Genomic DNA, 21,148 nt, shown 5'->3' with positions numbered 1-21,148 from the left:
GCAATGGTAGGCTATTGTCAAAAGAGAGTTAAGTTCGATTCATAAACTTTGAGGCGTATACCAAAAACATAATTGCACTGAAGGATCCTGTTCTATCCTATATCCTGTGTACCTCACATGATGCTCCGTGTGGAAATTGGTGAAGCCAAATGGGAAAGACACAGGGTACTGCACAACGCTGGATTCTTCAACAAGATCTCACAGTCTCACATCACAATTAGACTTTCATCCATGTTTCTCAAACTTAAAATGTTGACGTTTTCCAAACTTCTAAGTGTTTAAGGTTAGGTTTAGGCATTTACTCAATATTTTTAAGGTTAGGGTTAAGTTTAGACATTAACTCCAAAATCTTAAGGTTAGGCATTAACTCTGAATGGTTAAGGTAAGGGTTAAGGTTTGGGATAGACCCTACACCCAAACGAGGGCACTACGTTCATCCACCTCTGGCCTGCTAACTCCCCTTCCTCTACGGAAGCACAGTTCCCGCTCAGCCCAGTCAAAGCTATTCGCTGCTCTGGCAACCCAATGGTGGAACAAGCTCCCCCATGACGCCAGGACAGCGGAGTCACTGACCACCTTCCGGAGACACTTGAAACCCTACCTCTTTAAGGAATACCTGGAATAGTATAACAGTAATCCTTCCACCCCCCCATTAAAAAAATATAATAAAATAAAAAAAGGGGGTGGTTGTCCCACTGGCTATCCTAAGTTGAATGCACCAATTTGTAAGTCGCTCTGGATAAGAGCGTCTGCTAAATGACTTAAATGTAAATGTTAAAACAAAAATCTAAAACATTACTTTTTATCACTGGTTTCAGACATGCAACCTTTTGCACCAGCAGCAGATGCTTACACCCATCCACCATCCCCTACACCCAAACAAAACTGAAACCTACTTAATGGTAACAGCGATCACAATTGCCCCTAGTGGCCTTTTTCACGTCATCTCCGGACTTCCTCAGACATGGATGGATGTCGAATACTGACTTGTATCAAGGGTGACCTGGTGCCTTCATAGCCAACTCCAAGGCTACTACTTTGGTCACATGTAGAGTCTTTGGCTAATGTGTACGCCTATAACCGAATATAGCCTGGTTTCCCTGCCTATTCGAGGAGCCCACGACATGGCTAGATGCTTGCGCTGTAACTTATTTTTGTAGACTGGCCGAAATGAGTCGCTTACCATGTCTATAGGCTCCTTTAAATAGCTCACCTTTCAAACCTATATATGGCTTGAGTGACAGGAAGGGAGAGCCTATTGAGGTCCAATGTTTTGCATAGCCCCTCCTCTATACACACCTTAACCTGTCAAATCGCCCCGTTGGCGGAATTCTTCAACGCCATTCACCTTATATGGCCACGCACGAAGTTGATTGACGTGTATGTCCACGCCCCTCCACTCGCTACTCTCCTCCTCCTTTGGCTCGCTATGTGTGTTGCCTACTCCCATCCAGCCCGACAATTTTCCTGCGGACGCAGAGCGCGGGGGAAAAGCATCTTGGGGTTGAGCAAGGTTACTACCTAGCAATAGCCTACGGATACACATGGAGCCTCCATCATCACTGCAAGTTTTGATCTCACACCAAGTCTAAACTCGTTCATTAGAACCAAGTCTAAACTTGTTCATTAGAGTCCCCAGCAAATAGTAAAACTATATTTTTCCTTCTTTCGGATCTGTTTATGCTTCTTTCTATGCATTATTTTTCCTGATTGAACTGGCACGAACATGGATTTGGACATTTGATTAGGCACAGCCGGATTCCTTTTTTTCCGTGGAACAGTCTCCTTTCTGCACTCTATACACAGAGCATCATCATGGACGTTTTGGCGAATCACGGTATTTTTCAGGAACTCCAGCTCGTGCATGACACCGGCTACTTCTCTGCGATGCCTTCGCTGGAGGAGAACTGGCAGCAGGTGACAATGGAGTTTCAATCGTTAGTTATATCTATAGTTTCAATCGTTAGCTGTTGCTAAATTGCTGATGATGGTCTGGCAAAGCCGCCTAATTGCTCTCGAATCACTGACATAGGCGTTAACTTTCCTCCAATGCCTTGATCACGAGTTCAGAGAGAGGTTGACTATTCTATAGCCTACATGTAATAGTAACTTGTTAAATAGATGAGTGTATGAAACTGCTGCGCTATTGCAATTACATCTTCATACTAGGCAATTCAATCTGCACCGATGTATTGTTAGGCTATATTAGAATATTGCCCTGTGTGATTAACTCGAAACATGGAGTTTAATAGGGACAGGGCCGCAATGTAAACTTGGACAAAGTATGATTGTGTTATGATATTAATAGCGGAGTGCTGTTCTGTGTTGAGCCGAGCGCATGTTGTTATTCGCTGCGGCTGCTGTATCCTTCACTCAGACGGGTGCGCATGGTCTCAGCTGTCAAAAGCAATTAGGGAAAAGCGGTCATAATTTAGACAGGAAAGATGTAGATCTCTGAATAATAAAAACAGTGCTTTGTGCCTAAATAATACATCCGCTTCCGTCGGATTACATATTTTGAAACCGTCGGCGGCATGAGGAGAGGAGGTTCCCCCATTCTAATGCATAATGTATTAACGCAGATGCATAGGGGTTGCCGTTCGAGATAAGCAAGTGGTATTTTTACAAGATGCTGTGGAAATGGGGAATAGGAGGAGAGGGATTATAACGAGGGAATGATATGGTCCAGGAGTCAAGCCTCGGGGTTTCGGAGTCACATTGTGTCATAGTCTTTATTTGCACAGGCTCATTCGTGAAATGTCACGCCGGCAGACACATGGTGAACCCAACGCTCTGCTCTACCTTCCATAGGGCTGCAGGCGTTATTCAACACTGGTCTGGTCTGGTGGGAAGTAAACTGTTTCACTTACTATGCAAGCAAGACAACATGTAAACGTTCAGTTTTCTCTATATGCATAAAGTCTCGATGTTTCTTGTTTTACGCTGTGCATGTAAAGGCATTTAAAGAACCATGCGGTTGCCATGCGGTATGCCATCCACCTGCACTGGATGGAAGCGGTTTGGGAGGATAATTCTCGCCACCAGCATCGCTGGGCTGCAGGCAACAGCAGTGCATGGTCATTTGATGCCGGCTACTTGTGCCAGTAGAGTTCTTCTTGTGTGTAAAGGAAGGCTAGTGGTCAGTCAGTGGTCCATGAACATGGCTCTACTGTCTCTAGCCACCTTCTTAATTGGCTTCCAGATCAGTGTCCAGTCAAGATCAGTGTCCAGTCACACACCAGATATTACAGCAGTCAGTTGATATACTATGTAGCCATTGAGAAATGTCATATTACTGTATTACTGACATGGCTCTGCCCTGGCCTTGGGGAATAAAACCTGTCATCAATCTGGTAGAATCCTGGCCTGGGGGAATAAAACCTGTCATCAATCTGGTAGAATCCTGGCCTTGGGGAATAAAACCTGTCATCAATCTGGTAGAATCCTGGCCTGGGGGAATAAAACCTGTCATCAATCTGGTAGAATCCTGGCCTGGGGAAATAAAACCTGTCATCAATCTGGTAGAATCCTGGCCTGGGGGAATAAAACCTGTCATCAATCTGGTAGAATCCTGGCCTAGGGAAATAAAACCTGTCATCAATCTGGTAGAATCCTGGCCTGGGGGAATAAAACCTGTCATCAATCTGGTAGAATCCTGGCCTGGGTGATAAAACCTGTCATCAATCTGGTAGTATCCTGGCCTGGGGGAATAAAACCTGTCATCAATCTGGTAGAATCCTGGCCTGGGGGAATAAAACCTGTCATCAATCTGGTAGAATCCTGGCCTTGGGGAATAAAACCTGTCATCAATCTGGTAGAATCCTGGCCTGGGGGAATAAAACCTGTCATCAATCTGGTAGAATCCTGGCCTTGGGGAATAAAACCTGTCATCAATCTGGTAGAATCCTGGCCTGGGGGAATAAAACCTGTCATCAATCTGTGAGAATCCTGGCCTAGAGGAATAAAACCTTTCATCAATCTGGTAGAATCCTGGCCTGGGGGAATAAAACCTGTCATCAATCTGGTAGAATCCTGGCCTAGGGGAATAAAACCTGTCATCAATCTGGTAGAATCCTGGCCTGGGGGAATAAAACCTGTCATCAATCTGGTAGAATCCTGGCCTGGGGAAATAAAACCTGTCATCAATCTGGTAGAATCCTGGCCTGGGGGAATAAAACCTGTCATCAATCTGGTAGAATCCTGGCCTAGGGGAATAAAACCTGTCATCAATCTGGTAGAATCCTGGCCTGGGTGATAAAACCTGTCATCAATCTGGTAGAATCCTGGCCTGGGTGATAAAACCTGTCATCAATCTGGTAGAATCCTGGCCTGGGTGATAAAACCTGTCATCAATCTGGTAGAATCCTGGCCTAGGGAAATAAAACCTGTCATCAATCTGGTAGAATCCTGGCCTAGGGGGAATAAAACCTGTCATCAATCTGGTAGAATCCTGGCCTAGGGGGAATAAAACCTGTCATCAATCTGGTAGAATCCTGGCCTAGGGAAATAAAACCTGTCATCAATCTGGTAGAATCCTGGCCTAGGGGGAATAAAACCTGTCATCAATCTGGTAGAATCCTGGCCTAGGGAAATAAAACCTGTCATCAATCTGGTAGAATCCTGGCCTAGGGAAATAAAACCTGTCATCAATCTGGTAGAATCCTGGCCTAGGGGAATAAAACCTGTCAACAATCTGACTTAGGCCTGCTGTAGTTTCAAAGCATGTTGTTTAGGTTACTAGAGGTTTTACTCTAGAGACACAGATATATTACTGTTTGCCTATTGTATTTACAATGTATATGCTTGCAATATTTCCAAGATGTTTGTGTGAGAGAATGAAAGATGTCTCCAGGTCTTGAGTTGACATCCCCAGACCAGATAAGTCATTATAACAGACCTGTCTACCTCACACTAGCCACTCAGGGACATGCGACTGGCGTTGTCCACCTCCATGGAGAAATATTACCTGTATAAAACACATAAAGCTCTGTCTGACACCTGGAACAACGTTGTCTTAATGCTGTGGCCCACAGTAGAGATGTGATGCTTTAACGGATGCTGTGAAAGAGCCTTGGTTTTAAAGGGCACCATATGTTAGACACGACTGGCATTGTCGTGGTGTTCCCTCCTCCCTGTCTGCAGGGCATAAATCAGATGGTTATGGCATCAGCTGCTGGGCCTACACGAGGTGAGACTTGAAGACCATAGAAAATGAATAGGATGTACAATACAATATACGGATTCAGCACCCAACCATAACCTGAGGAGGAGCACATTGCCTGTTTTGTCACATGACTGACTGACCAGCTGCCTTGACTTGAAGGAATTTGTTATTCCCTGTATACCCAGTTGGTAGATGTAGACCTATCACTGGCCACATCGCATGGACCTGTAATGGCTACACTGTAATACAAGGGCTGGCTGACATTGACCTACAGACACAGGCTGTCTGCCCTCCAACACACTCACTTTGTCCTTCAGGGCTCACTCACAATAAGGGGTGTCTAGTCAGTACTCAAGCAACATGGCTGACAATATCACTCTACTATATCAGAGATGTGCTAGGTTTCTAAATGGAGAGAAAGTGATGTAGCATGTCTGTATAGAGGTGCTGCTTTCGTGCATGTTTGTGTGCGTGCGTGTGTGTGCAGGTGCATGTGTGTGTGGGTGCGTGTGTGGAGATCTCCAGCAGCCTGGAAGGCAGCGGTGGTGGTTGATGAGGAGAGATGACTGGGAGAGAAGAGGGGAGGGGAGGAGGAGAGAGGAGAGAGGAGAGAGGAGAGGAGAGGAAAGGAGGAGAGAGGAGAGGGAAGAGAAGAGAGAGGAGAGGAGAGGAGAGGGAAGAGAGGGGAGGAAAGGAGAGGAGAGGAGAGGGAAGAGAAGAGGAGAGGAGAGGGGAGAGGAGAGGAAAGAGGGGAGAGGAGAGGGAAGAGAAGAGAAGAGAGAGGAGAGGGAAGAGAAGAGAGAGGAGAGGGAAGAGAAGGGAAGAGAGGAGAGGAGAGGAGAGGAGAGGAGAGGAGAGGAGAGGAGAGGAGAGGAGAGGAGAGGAGAGGAAAGGAGAGGAGAGGAGAGGAGAGGAGAGGAGAGGAGAGGAGAGGAGAGGAGAGGAGAGGAGAGGAGAGGAGAGGAGAGGAGAGGAGGACAGTGAGGTAGAGGAGTGAAGTGCCAAGCATGCACATTCACTACTGCAGGGTTTCACATTTCACAGTCCACTGGGCCAAGCCTGCAGGAGCAGAGAGAGAGAGGAAAAAGAGAGAGTGATAGAGAGGGAGTCAAAGAAAAAGAAAAACATAATATCCTGAAGAGTGAAGAGACACACATGGAGCTGGACTAGCTGACCAGCTTTCCCTTTGACTGACCGGGGAATCTGCCCCGGAGTATCTCTAGTGACCTGTTAACCATGACCCTGTCTGCAGCCAGCTGCCAGTGTGTGTGTGTGTGTTGTAATCCTCAGTAGGGCCCCAGCTGCTTTCTCACACATAGCATGCAGACTGGAGGAGGAGAGCACTTACACTCTCCCTCTCTCCTTCCTTCCCTCCTTCCTTCCCCCCCTCTCTCTCTCCTTCCTTCCCTCCCTGCTTCCTTCCCTCCTTCCGTCCGTCCCTCTCTCCCTCTCTCTCTCTCTCTCTCTCTCTCTCTCTCTCTCTCTCTCTCTCTCTCTCTCTCTCCCTCTCTCTCTCTCTGTCTCTCTCTCTCTCTCTCCTTCCTTCCCTCCCTGCTTCCGTCCGTCCGTCCCTCTCTCTCTCCCTCCCTCCCTCCCCTCTCTCTCTCTCTCTCTCTCTCTCTCTCTCTCTCTCTCTCTCTCTCTCTCTCCTTCCTTCCTTCCCTCCCTCCCTCCCTCCCTCCCTCCCTCCCTCCCTCCCTCTCCCTCTCTCGCTCTCCTTCCTTCCTTCCCCCTCTCTCTCTCTCTCTCTCTCTCTCTCTCTCTCCTTCCTTCCTTCCTTCCTTCCTTCCTTCCTTCCTTCCTTCCTTCCTTCCTTCCTTCCTTCCTTCCTTCCTTCCTTCCCTCCCTCTCTCTCTCTCTCTCTCTCTCTCTCTCCTTAGTTAGTATATAAGAGGACGCGTACACAAACACACACACAAACACACACACAAAAACAAACACACACACAAAAACACAAACACACACACACACACACACACACGTGAGGACATGACCTCTGAGACTCAGACTGCTGTGTTTCTGATAAGCTTCAGTGGGTTGTGAGTGCATGTTCTGTATGGGGAGATACAGTATACATCTAGCTTATTCTGTGGCTGCCTTCACCACCAAGCCTGCACTCCTCTCTAGAGGGGCCATGTTTTCTCCCCGATTCTGTTCTGATGCTGTTAGGAGCAGTCTTCAATTCAGCCATTCAGTTATAGAGGGATTCAATTGTAGTATTTTGTCCATATTTTTCCATTCATTTTTCATTCATTTCCCCATTCATAGTGAAATATTATCAGACGTGCAGTAAATTCTATGATAAATCACTATCATTATTCAAACTGCACTATCATCATCTGATATGATTCAGATCTCCACATTTCAAAGTAATGAACCGACGTAATACCAATTCTATCATACCATCTCAAAGGAATCGGCAAGAAGACAGACGTTGGTGAGCAAAGCCTTGTTCCAATGGCAGTAATCAAATAGATAATCATCATGTCGATGGAGAGAGGACGGAGAGGACAGAGATTATCCTGAGCTAACACCACTCATGACACACGGTTTATGAAAGGGAGCTTTATGTTGTTGAACATCCTCTCAGGAGTGCGTTACACAGTACTCAGGAACCACTATCTTATGACTGAGGGGCCATTTCTTAGAAAACAGGAGGACAGAATTCAAGAGGAAATAGGCCTAACAGAAAACCCCATTCTGTAAGTCTGGGGTGTGTTTGTGTTGTGTGGGGGGCTGGGAGCAGAGTAAAATAAGATTTTCCATCTGAGATGGACTAATAAAGTGATATTCTATTCTATTTGCTGTAGCTAAGTCTAATAAAGTTATATTCTATTCTATTTGCTGTAGCTAAGTCTAATAAAGTTATATTATATTCTATTTGCTGTAGCTAAGTCTAATAAAGTTATATTATATTCTATTTGCTGTAGCTAAGTCTAATAAAGTTATATTCTTTTCTATTTGTTGTAGCTAAGTCTAATAAAGTTATATTCTTTTCTATTTGTTGTAGCTAAGTCTAATAAAGTTATATTCTATTCTATTTGTTGTAGCTAAGTCTAATAAAGTTATATTCTTTTCTATTTGCTGTAGCTAAGTCTAATAAAGTTATATTATTTTCTATTTGCTGTAGCTAAGTCATCAGACCATGGCATGACAGTTAATTGATAGAGAGAAGCTGGCTAAACCTAACATAGACTGGACCACCAGGCTGATCTAATGTATCTAAACCTAACATAGACTGGACCACCAGGCTGATCTAATGTATCTAAACCTAACATAGACTGGACCACCAGGCTGATCTAATGTATCTAAACCTAACATAGACTGGACCACCAGGTCTGTGTGTATCTAACATTGAACAATAGAGTTTAGAGTGCAATTCAGACCAGATACAATGACTGACAGCAAGGAGATTCTTAATGAGATTCCTATTACACTGTCACAGAGAAAAATAACATGCATACAAGCATTTTAGAAGGCTGTTGCTAAAAGCAATCCCTCATTATTCAACTTGCATTCAAGCACTCCAATGTGAATAATTTCATAATTGTGCGTGTGTTGAGTGTCAGGGTCACGCTCTGACCCCAGAGCACATCTTTTAAGTGATCGGACCACAATGTCTGCTAAGAGGTTAGCTCGTCATTCAACAAGCGAGGAGATGATTGCGAGTGATGGGTGGGTGATGCATTGAAAAGGGGGCGACGGAGAGGTTGAAGTGTTGATGAACTAGAGAAGAGGATGGAGGGAGGAGACGATACATTCATTTGTCTGGCTCGTCTGGTTCGGAGGAGTGGCTGTCACGTCAGTAGCACCCGCTTGGAGAGACGACGAGAGGAGAGGGGGGAAGAGGGGGATGAGGAGGAGGAGGAGGAGAAAGGAGGAGGGAAAGCACATCTTTATGTATGGGTTCTGTCATTTCCGCGCTGGACGAGCACGTCGAGAATATCTGGCAACCCGGCCTGGGGGGATTTGATTAACAGTGGGGAGAGGGAGCCAGTCATTTATTCTCACACCAGACTCACACATGGCCAGGCAATGACTTTCACATCATTTGAGTGGAGATGGGAAGCTGTTACAGTGCTTTAGAGTGATCCGACATGCCTCGTCGCAATTCATCCTGGCATGGCAACCACAGAGAGAGAGAAGGCTCAGACATTGTTCTATCCTCCCCCTCTCTTGGTCTCTGTCTACCTGCCTGCATGTCTGTTTGTCTGTCTGTCTGCCTGTCTGTCTCTGTTTCGTTCTCTCTCTCTCACCATGTGATATAGAAACATCAACCATCATTTCAATTCAACGATTACCTCAGAGAAGGTTCATCATTGTTGTTATCTAAAACCATGGAAAATTGTTCCAACTGAGCAGAGTGTACCAAGGCTACATGGTACTTTACTTGTCTGCTCTGCTCTTCTATAACCTTTGATCCCAGACAAACATCAATGGAAGGTGTCCAAGTATGCCAAATCAATGATCAACCGCTGTTGAAGACCAAACACAAAATCAACCTCAGATCTCTCTAGTCCAGCAACACCTGTTGCTAAGCAGCCGGCACCGAGCACCAGGCAGGGTCATTTGTTTGTTTAGTCTGGAACGATAATCCCACTTACCCATGGAACATCGAGGTCTGGAGAATGGAGAATCATCCATGTCCCAAGCCCCAAGCCCGTGTTGGGTCTTCTTTCTGAAAATGACACTAGCTGTCAAATCTGTTTTCTCCATCCTTTCTGGTAAAGTGGATTGGAGGAGAGGATCCCAGGTTCCCCCCCCTCTGACCTCCTCCTCCAATGGTCTTTGAGAGAGAGGAGAGGAATGGAGGAAACAAGGACGGAGAAAGCAAGGATTGACGTCTAGTAACAGCCAAAGAGTCCTTTACTGGGAAGGAGAGAGTGAAAAAGTAGTGCACTTTAGATCAGAAGTAGTGCCCTATATATGGAAAAGGATGCCATTTCAGATGCACCCAGAGACAGAATGGGGAAGCCTTACAGACAGGAACGTAGTGGAGGGTAAACGCCTGTGGCTTAGGCATGATTCAGCCTCTGTCATATTGGCAGCATGCATAGAGTTACCCATGGGTGATGGTGAGGGAGATTGGGATATAGAGTTACCCATGGGTGATGGTGAGGGAGATTGGGATATAGAGTTACCCATGGGTGACGGTGAGGGAGATTGGGATATAGAGTTACCCATGGGTGATGGTAAGGGAGATTGGGATATAGAGTTACCCATGGGTGACGGTGAGGGAGATTGGGATATAGAGTTACCCATGGGTGATGGTAAGGGAGATTGGGATATAGAGTTACCCATGGGTGACGGTGAGGGAGATTGGGATATAGAGTTACCCATGGGTGATGGTGAGGGAGATTGGGATATAGTGTTACCCATGGGTGACGGTGAGGGAGATTGAGATGAATGAGAGAGTGAGGGACTGATCACGAGAGTACAGTGCAGTAATGGGAACATGGAGGCATGTGGTTAGATTCAGAATGTAAAGTGACCTTGGCATCATCTACTGTGTCTTCATAGATGGAAGGAGACACAAGGAGAGACAAGGACCATTGACCAAGTGTAAACACTGAAGGTTGTGTTTGTTAATGTCACCCTCATCAGTCACAGGCCTTAAGAGCCTCACGGCGACGGCAGCAAGGACACACAGACGTACGGCTCCCTAAAAGGGACTGTCAGGGATGAAGAACCAACTTGTATGGTTGTTTAGAGTAGAATACAACTTTATTGTCTATATGTTACAGCGAACAACAGAAATGTATTCTGCTCTGTTCTCAACCCCCCCAACCTAGCATGGGGTGAAGTGGTGAGTTCCATTATGTTCATTAGAGAATTGTGCCATTGCGTTTCAGGGATGTCGCAACCCGTCATGTGGTGTTCAGGGTAGTCTTGGCACTGAGAAGAGGTTTGTTGTAGGATGCTGAAGATGTGGTGGTTTTGAGTTGCCCAATAAGAACAGGGCATGCATACTATAACCTTACAGGCCTCTCAGAGAGAGAGAGAGAGAGAGAGAGAGAGAGAGAGAGAGAGAGAGAGAGAGAGAGAGAGAGAGAGAGAGAGAGAGAGAGAGAGAGAGAGAGAGAGAGAGAGAGAGAGAGAGAGAGAGAGAGAGAGAGAGAGAGAGAGAGAGAGAGAGAGAGAGAGAGAGAGAGAGAGAGAGAGAGAGAGAGAGAGAGAGAGAGAGAGAGAGAGAGAGAGAGAGAGAGAGAGAGAGAGAGAGGAGAGAGGGCGAAGAGAGAGAGAGAGAGAGAGAGAGAGAGAGGACAGGCAGGCAGAGTTCCTGTGTGTGTAGGGCTGTGTGCCTTCAGCTCTGTGGCCCAATATGCAAACCCAGCGGTATTTCCATATGCTCTGAGTAATCATTTCCTCAGTTCCAACACGACCTGGCCGCTCTCCAGTCAGCCAGTGTGTGTCAGGACCTCGATGTAATGTCCTCCCTCCCTCCCTACCTCCCTCCCTCCCTCTGCTGTCTCTCACTCAGAGCAATGCAGGCTGCTGGCTGGACCCAGCTACTGGAATACAATACACACCGTCAGCTGTAGTGCATCAGCGGTGGCTAGGCTAGGTCTATACTATAGACAGTAATGCCTAGGCTTTAGCTCAGAGGGCTAACTTCAGAACTAGATTTGAACCCCGGTCAGTTACATTGTGGTTCACCAAACCACCTATGTTGCAATAGCAGCTACAGGCTAACTGCTGGGATTGGAGGAGAGGAGCGTGGCTGGTTTTACAGAAACTAATGCTAGGCTGCTGAACTGGTAAAGTCTCCAGACTATCTATCCTTCAGTGGTTTAATGAATCCTGGGGCAAGTCATTCCTCACTGTCTTCTACTTACATCAGTGGCATGGTTTTGTACAGTACTATTGGTCTGTCTCATTGCACTACCAGTATAGAACCTATAGAAGGCCTATATTTGGCCAAAGAGGATATCCTTCAACCAGTTGATCCTATTTACTGTAATCTTGTGACACCAGGTTGTGTCCTGCAGCAATCATAGAGCAAATGTATATCTATGATGTTCTGTCCCCCAGGCAACACACAATTGACTGTATCCCCCACCTCTCCCTGACCCACTACATTAATGTACACTCTTGGCCTAGATAGGCCATAAACATTTGGTTATAAAAACGAGCAAATTAATTACCCAGTAAAAACAAATGGCTTTGGTGTAACATTGGGCGCCTCAGACAGTTCCAACAGGGGGGAAGGTATTTGGGTCGCCAGCTATTTTAGTCCCGGTGATGTTGCCGGGAATACCTTAGGGAACAGCCTGTGTTTTATAAGGAGTCCATCAATAATGTTGGACTGTGTGTCTGGAGGGGGGATGGGGAGTGGAAGTATGTGTGAGGGGGGAGGAGTGTGTGTGTGTATGTGTGTGTGTGTGTGTGTGTGTGTGTGTGTGTGTGTGTGTGTGTGTGTGTGTGTGTGTGTGTGTGTGTGTGTGTGTGTGTGTGTGTGTGTGTGTGTGTGAGTGTGTGTGTGTGTGTGAGTGTGTGTGTGTGAGTGTGTGTATGTGTGTGTATGAGGGGGAGGAGGTGTGTTTGTGTGAGAGTGTGTGTGAGTGTGTGTGTGTGTGTGTGTGTGAGAGGGAGCTTTAGCAAGGCACAGGATCTATGTGGATGGTGTGATCTGTGTACATTATTACCTGTATACTTCTACATACCCTACTGTATAATGATGTGTTCTTGTTGTAGCCTGCTGGGATCACTCTCTCTACGAGGTTCAGTGGAGCAGGTCCCATATGTTCACTTAAATCACAACTAGTCTGAATGATTTAAGCCTGAACTGCTGCAACCAGTGAACCCACCACCAAGGGACTGCGGTCTAATGTTTTCCTTCAACACGGTCCCCCATAGCTCCAACCAACCATGCAACATCAAGCACACCTCTGCACACAGTCCATTATGGGAAGCATTCACTCATTCATTCATTCATTCATTCAAACACTCCCTCAAGCACCTGTGGCTGATCTCTCAGTGCAAAGTGAATGGCACTCTCTCGGTAAGTGGTGAACAAACACAGGGAATACTAGCCCAGATATGGCTTGTAGAAAGGTGAGTTGGGGAATGGTTGTGGTTGGGTTGAGATGAGATGAGGTCGTGTTTACAACTTCTCCTAAAGCCAGTCCTCTAATGTCTGAGATCTGGTGCTACGTGACTAAGGTGGAAACTAACTATAGGGTAACAAAAGATCCCTGTACCATGAAAGACTGTCTTCACGACATCTTTTTGACTAGAGATGTGAACCTGTGGTTTAGATTGGATGGGGCTTTGGGACTGACTTTTCTAAATATATGGAACTGATTTTATTAATGGATATATCAGGTAAACTCTTCAGTCTCACCTTTCATACAATACTGCACTCATTTCCTTTAAATGGGACATTACAAAATAGGCTTCCAGGCCTGAACCAATCAAACATAGGCTCACAAAATAGGCTTCCAAGCCTGAACCAATCAAATACAGGCTTACAAAACCGAGGTCCAGTCTGTTGTTTAGAGGTGTTTACAGACTACATTACTATAGTGTCTGACTCATACTATGCCCTGTGTCCATGTGACAGACAGCTCACACACCACACACACTCTCTCACACAACACACACTCACTCACACAACACACACTCACACACACACACAACACACACACACACAGAAGAAAAAGTCTGGTTGTAGTGCTTCTGTCTTCACTAAAAATATTTATTAAAAGTTATTAAAAGAGGCTCAGTTATAAAAAGATGCTCAGTTATTAAAAGAGGCTCAGTTATAAAAAGATGCTCAGTTATAAAAAGATGCTCAGTTATAAAAAGATGCTCAGTTATAAAAAGATGCTCAGTTATAAAAAGAGTCTCAGTTATAAAAATAGGCTCAGTTATTAAAAGAGCCTCAGTTATTAAAAGAGGCTCAGTTATTAAAAGATGCTCAGTTATAAAAATAGGCTCAGTTATAAAAAAAAATATGCTCAGTTATTAAAAGAGGCTCAGTTATTAAAAGAGGCTCAGTTATAAAAAGATGCTCAGTTATAAAAAGATGCTCAGTTATTAAAAGATGCTCAGTTATTAAAAGAGGCTCAGTTATAAAAAGATGCTCAGTTATAAAAAGATGCTCAGTTATTAAAAGAGGTTCAGTTATAAAAAGAGGCTCAGTTATAAAACAATATATGCTCAGTTATTAAAAGAGGCTCAGTTATTAAAAGAGGCTCAGTTATTAAAAGAGGCTCAGTTATAAAAAGATGCTCAGTTATAAAAAGATGCTCAGTTATTAAAAGATGCTCAGTTATAAAAAGATGCTCAGTTATAAAAAGATGCTCAGTTATAAAAAGATGCTCAGTTATTAAAAGAGGCTCAGTTATAAAAAGATGCTCAGTTATTAAAAGATGCTCAGTTATTAAAAGAGGCTCAGCTATAAAAAGAGACTCAGTTATTAAAAGAGGCTCAGTTATAAAAAGAGTCTCAGTTATTAAAAGAGGCTCAGTTATTAAAAGAGGCTCAGTTATAAAAAGAGGCTCAGTTATTAAAAGAGGCTCAGTTAAAGAAAAATACTCAGTTATAAAAAGAGGCTCAGTTATAGGGAGGAAATTGGGATTAAAAGTGCTTTCACTCTGTTTCAGCGTTTCACTGAGGAGGCAAACTCGGGGCAGAGAGGGGTGAGTGGGTTCAAGCAACGTTGCGTGCTTCCTTCCACGGCACAGTCCTCAATGGGCACAGAACACTAAACAGCCTATTCTTCCATTCTATCTCTTGGAGGAGAGCCCGCTGCAGTGGCAACAGAGACATATTTTGTTCAATATTTAAGCAGCTTGGCTAATCTGTGTTCCTGAGGTTTGTTTTAAAAGCGTTCCTGTGTGAATGAAGACAGGGAAGAACGACAGATTGCCTCTTTCTTCTGGCTTATACATCCCCCCAGTTAAACCTGGAGGAGGGAATTTGCAATCACACACACGTAAACAATTTTGACCTCATGAACATTAACCCCGTCACCTAAGACCGTAGCAGGGTGCGGTAACCTGCTTTCAGAAGATCCTGTCTTTTTCACTCTTGAACCTTAATTAACCTAATTGGGAGCATATCTCAATGCTGTGGTTGGTGGAGATGTCCCTCTTGACCTCTAGTTAACCTCTGTGGGAGCAAATGTCAATGCTGTGGTTGGTGGAGTTGTCCCTCTTGACCCCTAGTTAACCTCAGTGGGGGCATATCTCAATGCTGTAATCAGTGGTTGGTGGAGTTGACTCTCGTGACCCCTAGTTAACCTCAGTGGGGGCATATCTCAATGCTGTAATCAGTGGTTGGTGGAGTTGACTCTCGTGACCCCTAGTTAACCTCAGTGGGGGCATATCTCAATGCTGTAATCAGTGGTTGGTGGAGTTGACTCTCGTGACCCCTAGTTAACCTCAGTGGGGGCATATCTCAATGCTGTAATCAGTGGAGTTGTCCCTCTTGACCCCTAGTTAACCTCAGTGGGGGCATATCTCAATGCTTTAATCAGTGGTTGGTGGAGTTGACCCTCTTGACCCCTAGTTAACCTCAGTGGGGGCATATCTCAATGCTGTAATCAGTGGTTGGTTGAGTTGACCCTCTTGACCCCTAGTTAACCTCAGTGGGGGCATATCTTAATGCTGTAATCAGTGGTTGGTTGAGTTGACCCTCTTGACCCCTAGTTAACCTCAGTGGGAGCATATCTTAATGCTGTAATCAGTGGAGTTCACCCTCTTGACCCCTAGTTAACCTCAGTGGGACAGGAGCAGTTAGGGTTAAGTGCCTTGCTCAAGGGCACACGACAGATTTTTCACCTAGTCGGCTCGGGATTTGAACCAGCAACCTTTCTGTTACTGGCCCAATGCTCTTTACCGCTAGGCATCCTGCCACCCGTAACACCGTGCAGCAGACAGGAACAAACCCTAATAGGTCTTATCTGTACAGAGACAGTTTATTTAGCCTGTTCTCCATTCTGGGACGACGGACTTGGATGCCCATTCTGTATCTGCACCAAGCCTTTTGACTGGCAACTGTATGAAGAGGAAGCTGACTTTTTCCGGTTCGCTGTTCCCTTTATCTCTCCCCTCTCTCTCCTCTGCCTCTGCCTTTGCCTCTGCCTCTGCCTCTGTTATCACCCCCCCCACAGCTCTTTTGTTTCGCCGAACTCATTTCCAGCCGAGTGCCATTCTCTCTGCCCTGTCATTGTGTGTGGTAATGAAGATTAGCTAGCCTGTGGCTCACAATGGGGTACCCAAATCCGCCATACAGATGACTCCAAATCCCCACCGCAAACTGTTAACCCTGGTGTAAAAAGCTTGTCTTCCACCCAACCCTTATCCTAACCCGCTCCAACCCTTTCCGTGTCGGTGGGGGTAATACTCTTCGGCCGATTGACTGGTTGAATGGGAATGGCTGTTTCCTGATTAGATTAGCGTGGATTTGGCCGCCGAGAGGAGAGTCGCTACACCGATAAACAGCAGCTCATCCAAAGCCAGTTAAAGAGACAAGGATCCTCTCCCCAGTGAGCTCCACTACCGTCGCTCTAGTCTCTCCAGTCACTGGGATAATCCACTGGGCTTGGCTCCTCTCCCCACAACTTCTCTATTTCCCCAATACTAACTCACCTCCCTCTCCTCCTTTCTCCTCTCTTGTCTCCCGCCTCCTCTCCTCTTTCTCCTATTTCCCTCTTCCTTTCCTCTCCTCTCTTCAAATCTCTTCTCCTCCCCTCTTCTCGTCTTCCCCCTTCTTCTCTCTCTCCTCTCATTGTCACCTTTTCTTCTTCTTCTCTTCTCTTCTCTTCTCTTCTCTTCTCTTCTCTTCTCTCTCTTCTCTTCTCTTCTCTTCTCTCTCTTCTCTTCTCTTCTCTTCTCTTCTCTTCTCTTCTCTTCTCTTCCCTCTCCTCTCTTCTCAACTCCTGACAGTGTCTTCCCCTTTCCTCTCCCTCCTCTCCTCTCCTCTAATTTCCACCCCTCTGTTCTCCCTCCTCTCCTCCCCTGTCCTCTCCATCCTCTCTTCGTTCCAGCACACACGTGTGTTTTCACAGCACGTCACAACCAAATTAGACTGCTCATCAGAAGAATACATTTGGTTTGCTTTTCTGATGCACTGCATGATGTTGCCTCAGCAATTCTCCTAATCTTTAATTACTTTTCTTCTAGAAGGATTTGCATCTTGAATCAGTCTGTCCATTTACCGAGAATGTTCAGATCGTGTACCGACAGTTGTATACTGACAAACAGTTGTATACTGACAGCATGTATCAAGTGGAAGTGCATAACTCCCTGCTGTTTTTATTGGTATTGAATTATAAAGTAGGCCAACTGTGCGGCGGGTTTGTTGCAGTCTGAGCACACCGGGACTGCGTCCCAAATGGCACCCTATTCCCTATGTAGTGCACTACTTTTGACCCAGGCCCATGGGGAATAGGGTGCCATTTGGGACGCAGTCCAGGTCTGCAGCCGGCTGAAGTTAGCTGCCATGCTGGATCATTGGCTGAAGAAGGATGTGTGGGGTAGTAGCGGTGAGTAGTTAACAGTGTTGCGGCAGAAAAGCAATGGGAAATGTATTTCCGTTCCATTTAGCAGAGGTTACCAGGTCTGCGATCTCTTGCACCCTGTGAGCGGTGGCCTTTCCCTGGAGGAAAGAGGGACTGCTGATGGGCTTTGTAGTTCCCCGCGCCTTCCCTCCATGACTGATTGTCATAGTTTATAGATGTTTGTAGGTGGGGTCCTCTTTTTGTGTGCTTCATAAGAGAGCTGGAGTTAGTCTTTGACCTCCAAAGTGGTCAGACAATGTGGGGGCCATCTAGTAAAGCAGGATCTTGACCTTAATTGAAGCTCCCCTTTCTTTACTCTCAGTGCTGACTGCACTTCACTGTCAACGTTTTGGATTGGCTGCACCAGGAAGAGACGGCCAGGTCACTCTTGTTAGCTCCACACGTTGGTCCCTGTCTGAATGATGGTATAACTCCTGTTAGCTCCACATGTTGGTCCCTGTCTGAATGATGGTATAACTCTTGTTAGCTCCACACGTTGGTCCCTGTCTGAATGATGGTATAACTCCTGTTAGCTCCACATGTTGGTCCCTGTCTGAATGATGGTATAACTCCTGTTAGCTCCACATGTTGGTCCCTGTCTGAATGATGGTATAACTCCTGTTAGCTCCACATGTTGGTCCCTGTCTGAATGATGGTATAACTCCTGTTAGCTCCACACGTTGGTCCCTGTCTGAATGATGGTATAACTCCTGTTAGCTCCACATGTTGGTCCCTGTCTGAATGATGGTATAACTCCTGTTAGCTCCACATGTTGGTCCCTGTCTGAATGATGGTATAACTCCTGTTAGCTCCACACGTTGGTCCCTGTCTGAATGATGGTATAACCTGTTAGCTCCACATGTTGGTCCCTTTCTCAGACTGATGGTATAACTCCTGTTAGCTCCACACGTTGGTCCCTGTCTGAATGATGGTATAACTCCTGTTAGCTCCACATGTTGGTCCCTCAGACTGGTGGTATAACTCCTGTTAGCTCCACACGTTGGTCCCTGTCTGAATGATGGTATAACTCCTGTTAGCTCCACATGTTGGTCCCTGTCTCAGACTGGTGGTATAACTCCTGTTAGCTCCACATGTTGGTCCCTGTCTGAATGATGGTATAACTCCTGTTAGCTCCACACGCTGGTCCCTGTCTGAATGATGGTATAACTCCTGTTAGCTCCACACGTTGGTCCCTGTCTGAATGATGGTATAACTCCTGTTAGCTCCACATGTTGGTCCCTGTCTCAGACTGGTGGTATAACTCCTGTTAGCTCCACACGTTGGTCCCTGTCTGAATGATGGCATAACTCCCGTTAGCCCACATGTTGGTCCCTGTCTCAGACTGGTGGTATAACTCCTGTTAGCTCCACATGTTGGTCCCTGTCTGAATGATGGTATAACTCCTGTTAGCTCCACATGTTGGTCCCTGTCTGAATGATGGTATAACCCTGTTAGCTCCACATGTTGGTCCCTGTCTGAATGATGGTATAACTCCTGTTAGCTCCACACGTTGGTCCCTGTCTGAATGATGGTATAACTCCTGTTAGCTCCACATGTTGGTCCCTGTCTGAATGATGGTATAACTCCTGTTAGGCTCCACACGTTGGTCCCTGTCTGAATGATGGTATAACTCCTGTTAGCTCCACACGTTGGTCCCTGTCTGAATGATGGTATAACTCCTGTTAGCTCCACATGTTGGTCCCTGTCTGAATGATGGTATAACTCCTGTTAGCTCCACATGTTGGTCCCTGTCTGAATGATGGTATAACTCCTGTTAGCTCCACACGCTGGTCCCTGTCTGAATGATGGTATAACTCCTGTTAGCTCCACATGTTGGTCCCTGTCTGAATGATGGTATAACTCCTGTTAGCTCCACACGTTGGTCCCTGTCTGAATGATGGTATAACTCCTGACTGTCTGAAATAGATCTGCATGGTTCTGGAAGCAAAGCCCATTAAAACTGCCCTGAAGGACCTGGGAGCAAAGCCCTTTAAACCTGCTCTGAAAGACCTGGGAGCAAAGCCCTTTGAACCTGCCCCGAAGGATCTGGGAGCAAAGCCCTTTAAACCTGCTCCTCAAGGATCTGGGAGCAAACCCTTTAAACCTGCCCTCAAGGATCTGGGAGAAAAGCCCTTTAAACCTGCCATGAAGGATCTGGGAGCAAAGCCCTTTAAACCTGCCCTGAAGGATCTGGGAGAAAAGCCCTTTAAACCTGCCATGAAGGATCTGGGGAGCAAAGCCCTTTAAACCTGCCATGAAGGATCTGGGAGATTATATTGAGGGTAATGTCGCCTGATAAGAGCTGTGTGTGTAATTATCTAACATCTCTGCTCCGCTTGGCGCCACCGGCCCCTAGCGCCTCTTAATGGTGGCAGAAGGTGTTGGATCTCGCTGAACCTAACCTCTACCACCCCATGTGAAATATATATTTGTTTAGGCTTGGCTCTGTAGTTTAAAAAAGGCTATATTCTAAGCGTTCTCTCACTCAGATCAGCACGGAGAATTGAGTAATGTCTTCTTCCCTGTGAACAGTCCAGTCAATCAGGCTGTAACGTAACAAAATGGGGGAAAAAGTCAAGGGGTCTGAATACTTTCCGAATGCACTGTATATACTGTACAAAAAGTATGTGGACAGCCCTTCAAATTAGTGGATTCGGCTATTTCAGCCACACCCGTTGCTGGCAGATGTACAAAATTGAGCACACAGCCGCGCAATCTCCATAGACAAACATTGGCAGTAGAATAGCCTTACTGAAGAAATCAGTGACTTTCAACGTGGGCACCGCCAGGATGCCACCTTTCCATCAAGTCAGTTTGTCAAAGCAACGCCAGCACAAGAACTGTCGCCGGGAGCTTCATGAGATCGGTTCCCATGGCCGAAAGCAGCTGAACACAAGCCTAAGATCACAACGCGCAATGCCAAGCGCCAGCTGCCATTGGACTCTGGAGCAGTGGAAACGCGGTTTCTTAGAGTGATGAATCATGATTCACAATTTGGCAGTCCGACGGACGAATCTGGGTTTGGCGGATGCCAGGAGAACGCTACCTGCCCTAATGCATAGAGCCAACTGTAAAGTTTGGTGCAGGAGGAATAATGGTCTGGGGCTGTTTTTAATGGTTCGGGCTAGCCCCTTTAGTTCCTCTGAAGGGAGATCTTAACTCTACAGCATACAATGACATTCTAGACGACAATGCCCCGCGTGCACAAAGTGAGGTCCATACAGAAAGGGTTTGTCAAGATCAGTGTGGGAAGAACTTGACTGGCCTGCACAGAGCCCTGACCTCAACCCCATCAAACACCTTTGGGATGAATTGGAACGCCGACGCGAGCCAGGCCTAATTGCCCAACATCAGTGCCCGACCTCACTAATGCTCTTGTGGCTGAATGGAAGCAAGTCCCCACAGCAATGTTCCAACCTTAAGTGGAAAGCCTTCCCAGAAGAGTGGAGGCTGTTATAGCAGCAAAGGGGGGACCA

The 21,148-nt window shown here is 46.1% G+C and overlaps 1 protein-coding gene across 1 annotated transcript in view; it reads left to right on the top strand.

Moving 5' to 3' along the window:
- Positions 1 to 1,465: 1,465 nt before the first annotated feature.
- The window catches only part of LOC121582927 (Krueppel-like factor 7), a 43,082-nt gene continuing 23,399 nt past the window's right edge, over positions 1,466 to 21,148 (top strand). The window contains 2 exon segments of the mRNA XM_045214024.1: positions 1,466 to 1,917; position 3,109. Of these exon segments, the coding sequence (XP_045069959.1) occupies positions 1,816 to 1,917; position 3,109 (103 nt within the window). The 5' untranslated portion in view covers positions 1,466 to 1,815.

Source organism: Coregonus clupeaformis, unplaced genomic scaffold, assembly GCF_020615455.1.
Source record: "Coregonus clupeaformis isolate EN_2021a unplaced genomic scaffold, ASM2061545v1 scaf0183, whole genome shotgun sequence".
Lineage (NCBI taxonomy): Eukaryota > Metazoa > Chordata > Actinopteri > Salmoniformes > Salmonidae > Coregonus > Coregonus clupeaformis.
Note: the sequence above shows the minus strand (reverse complement) of the source record. Positions and strands in the feature narration are given on the sequence as shown.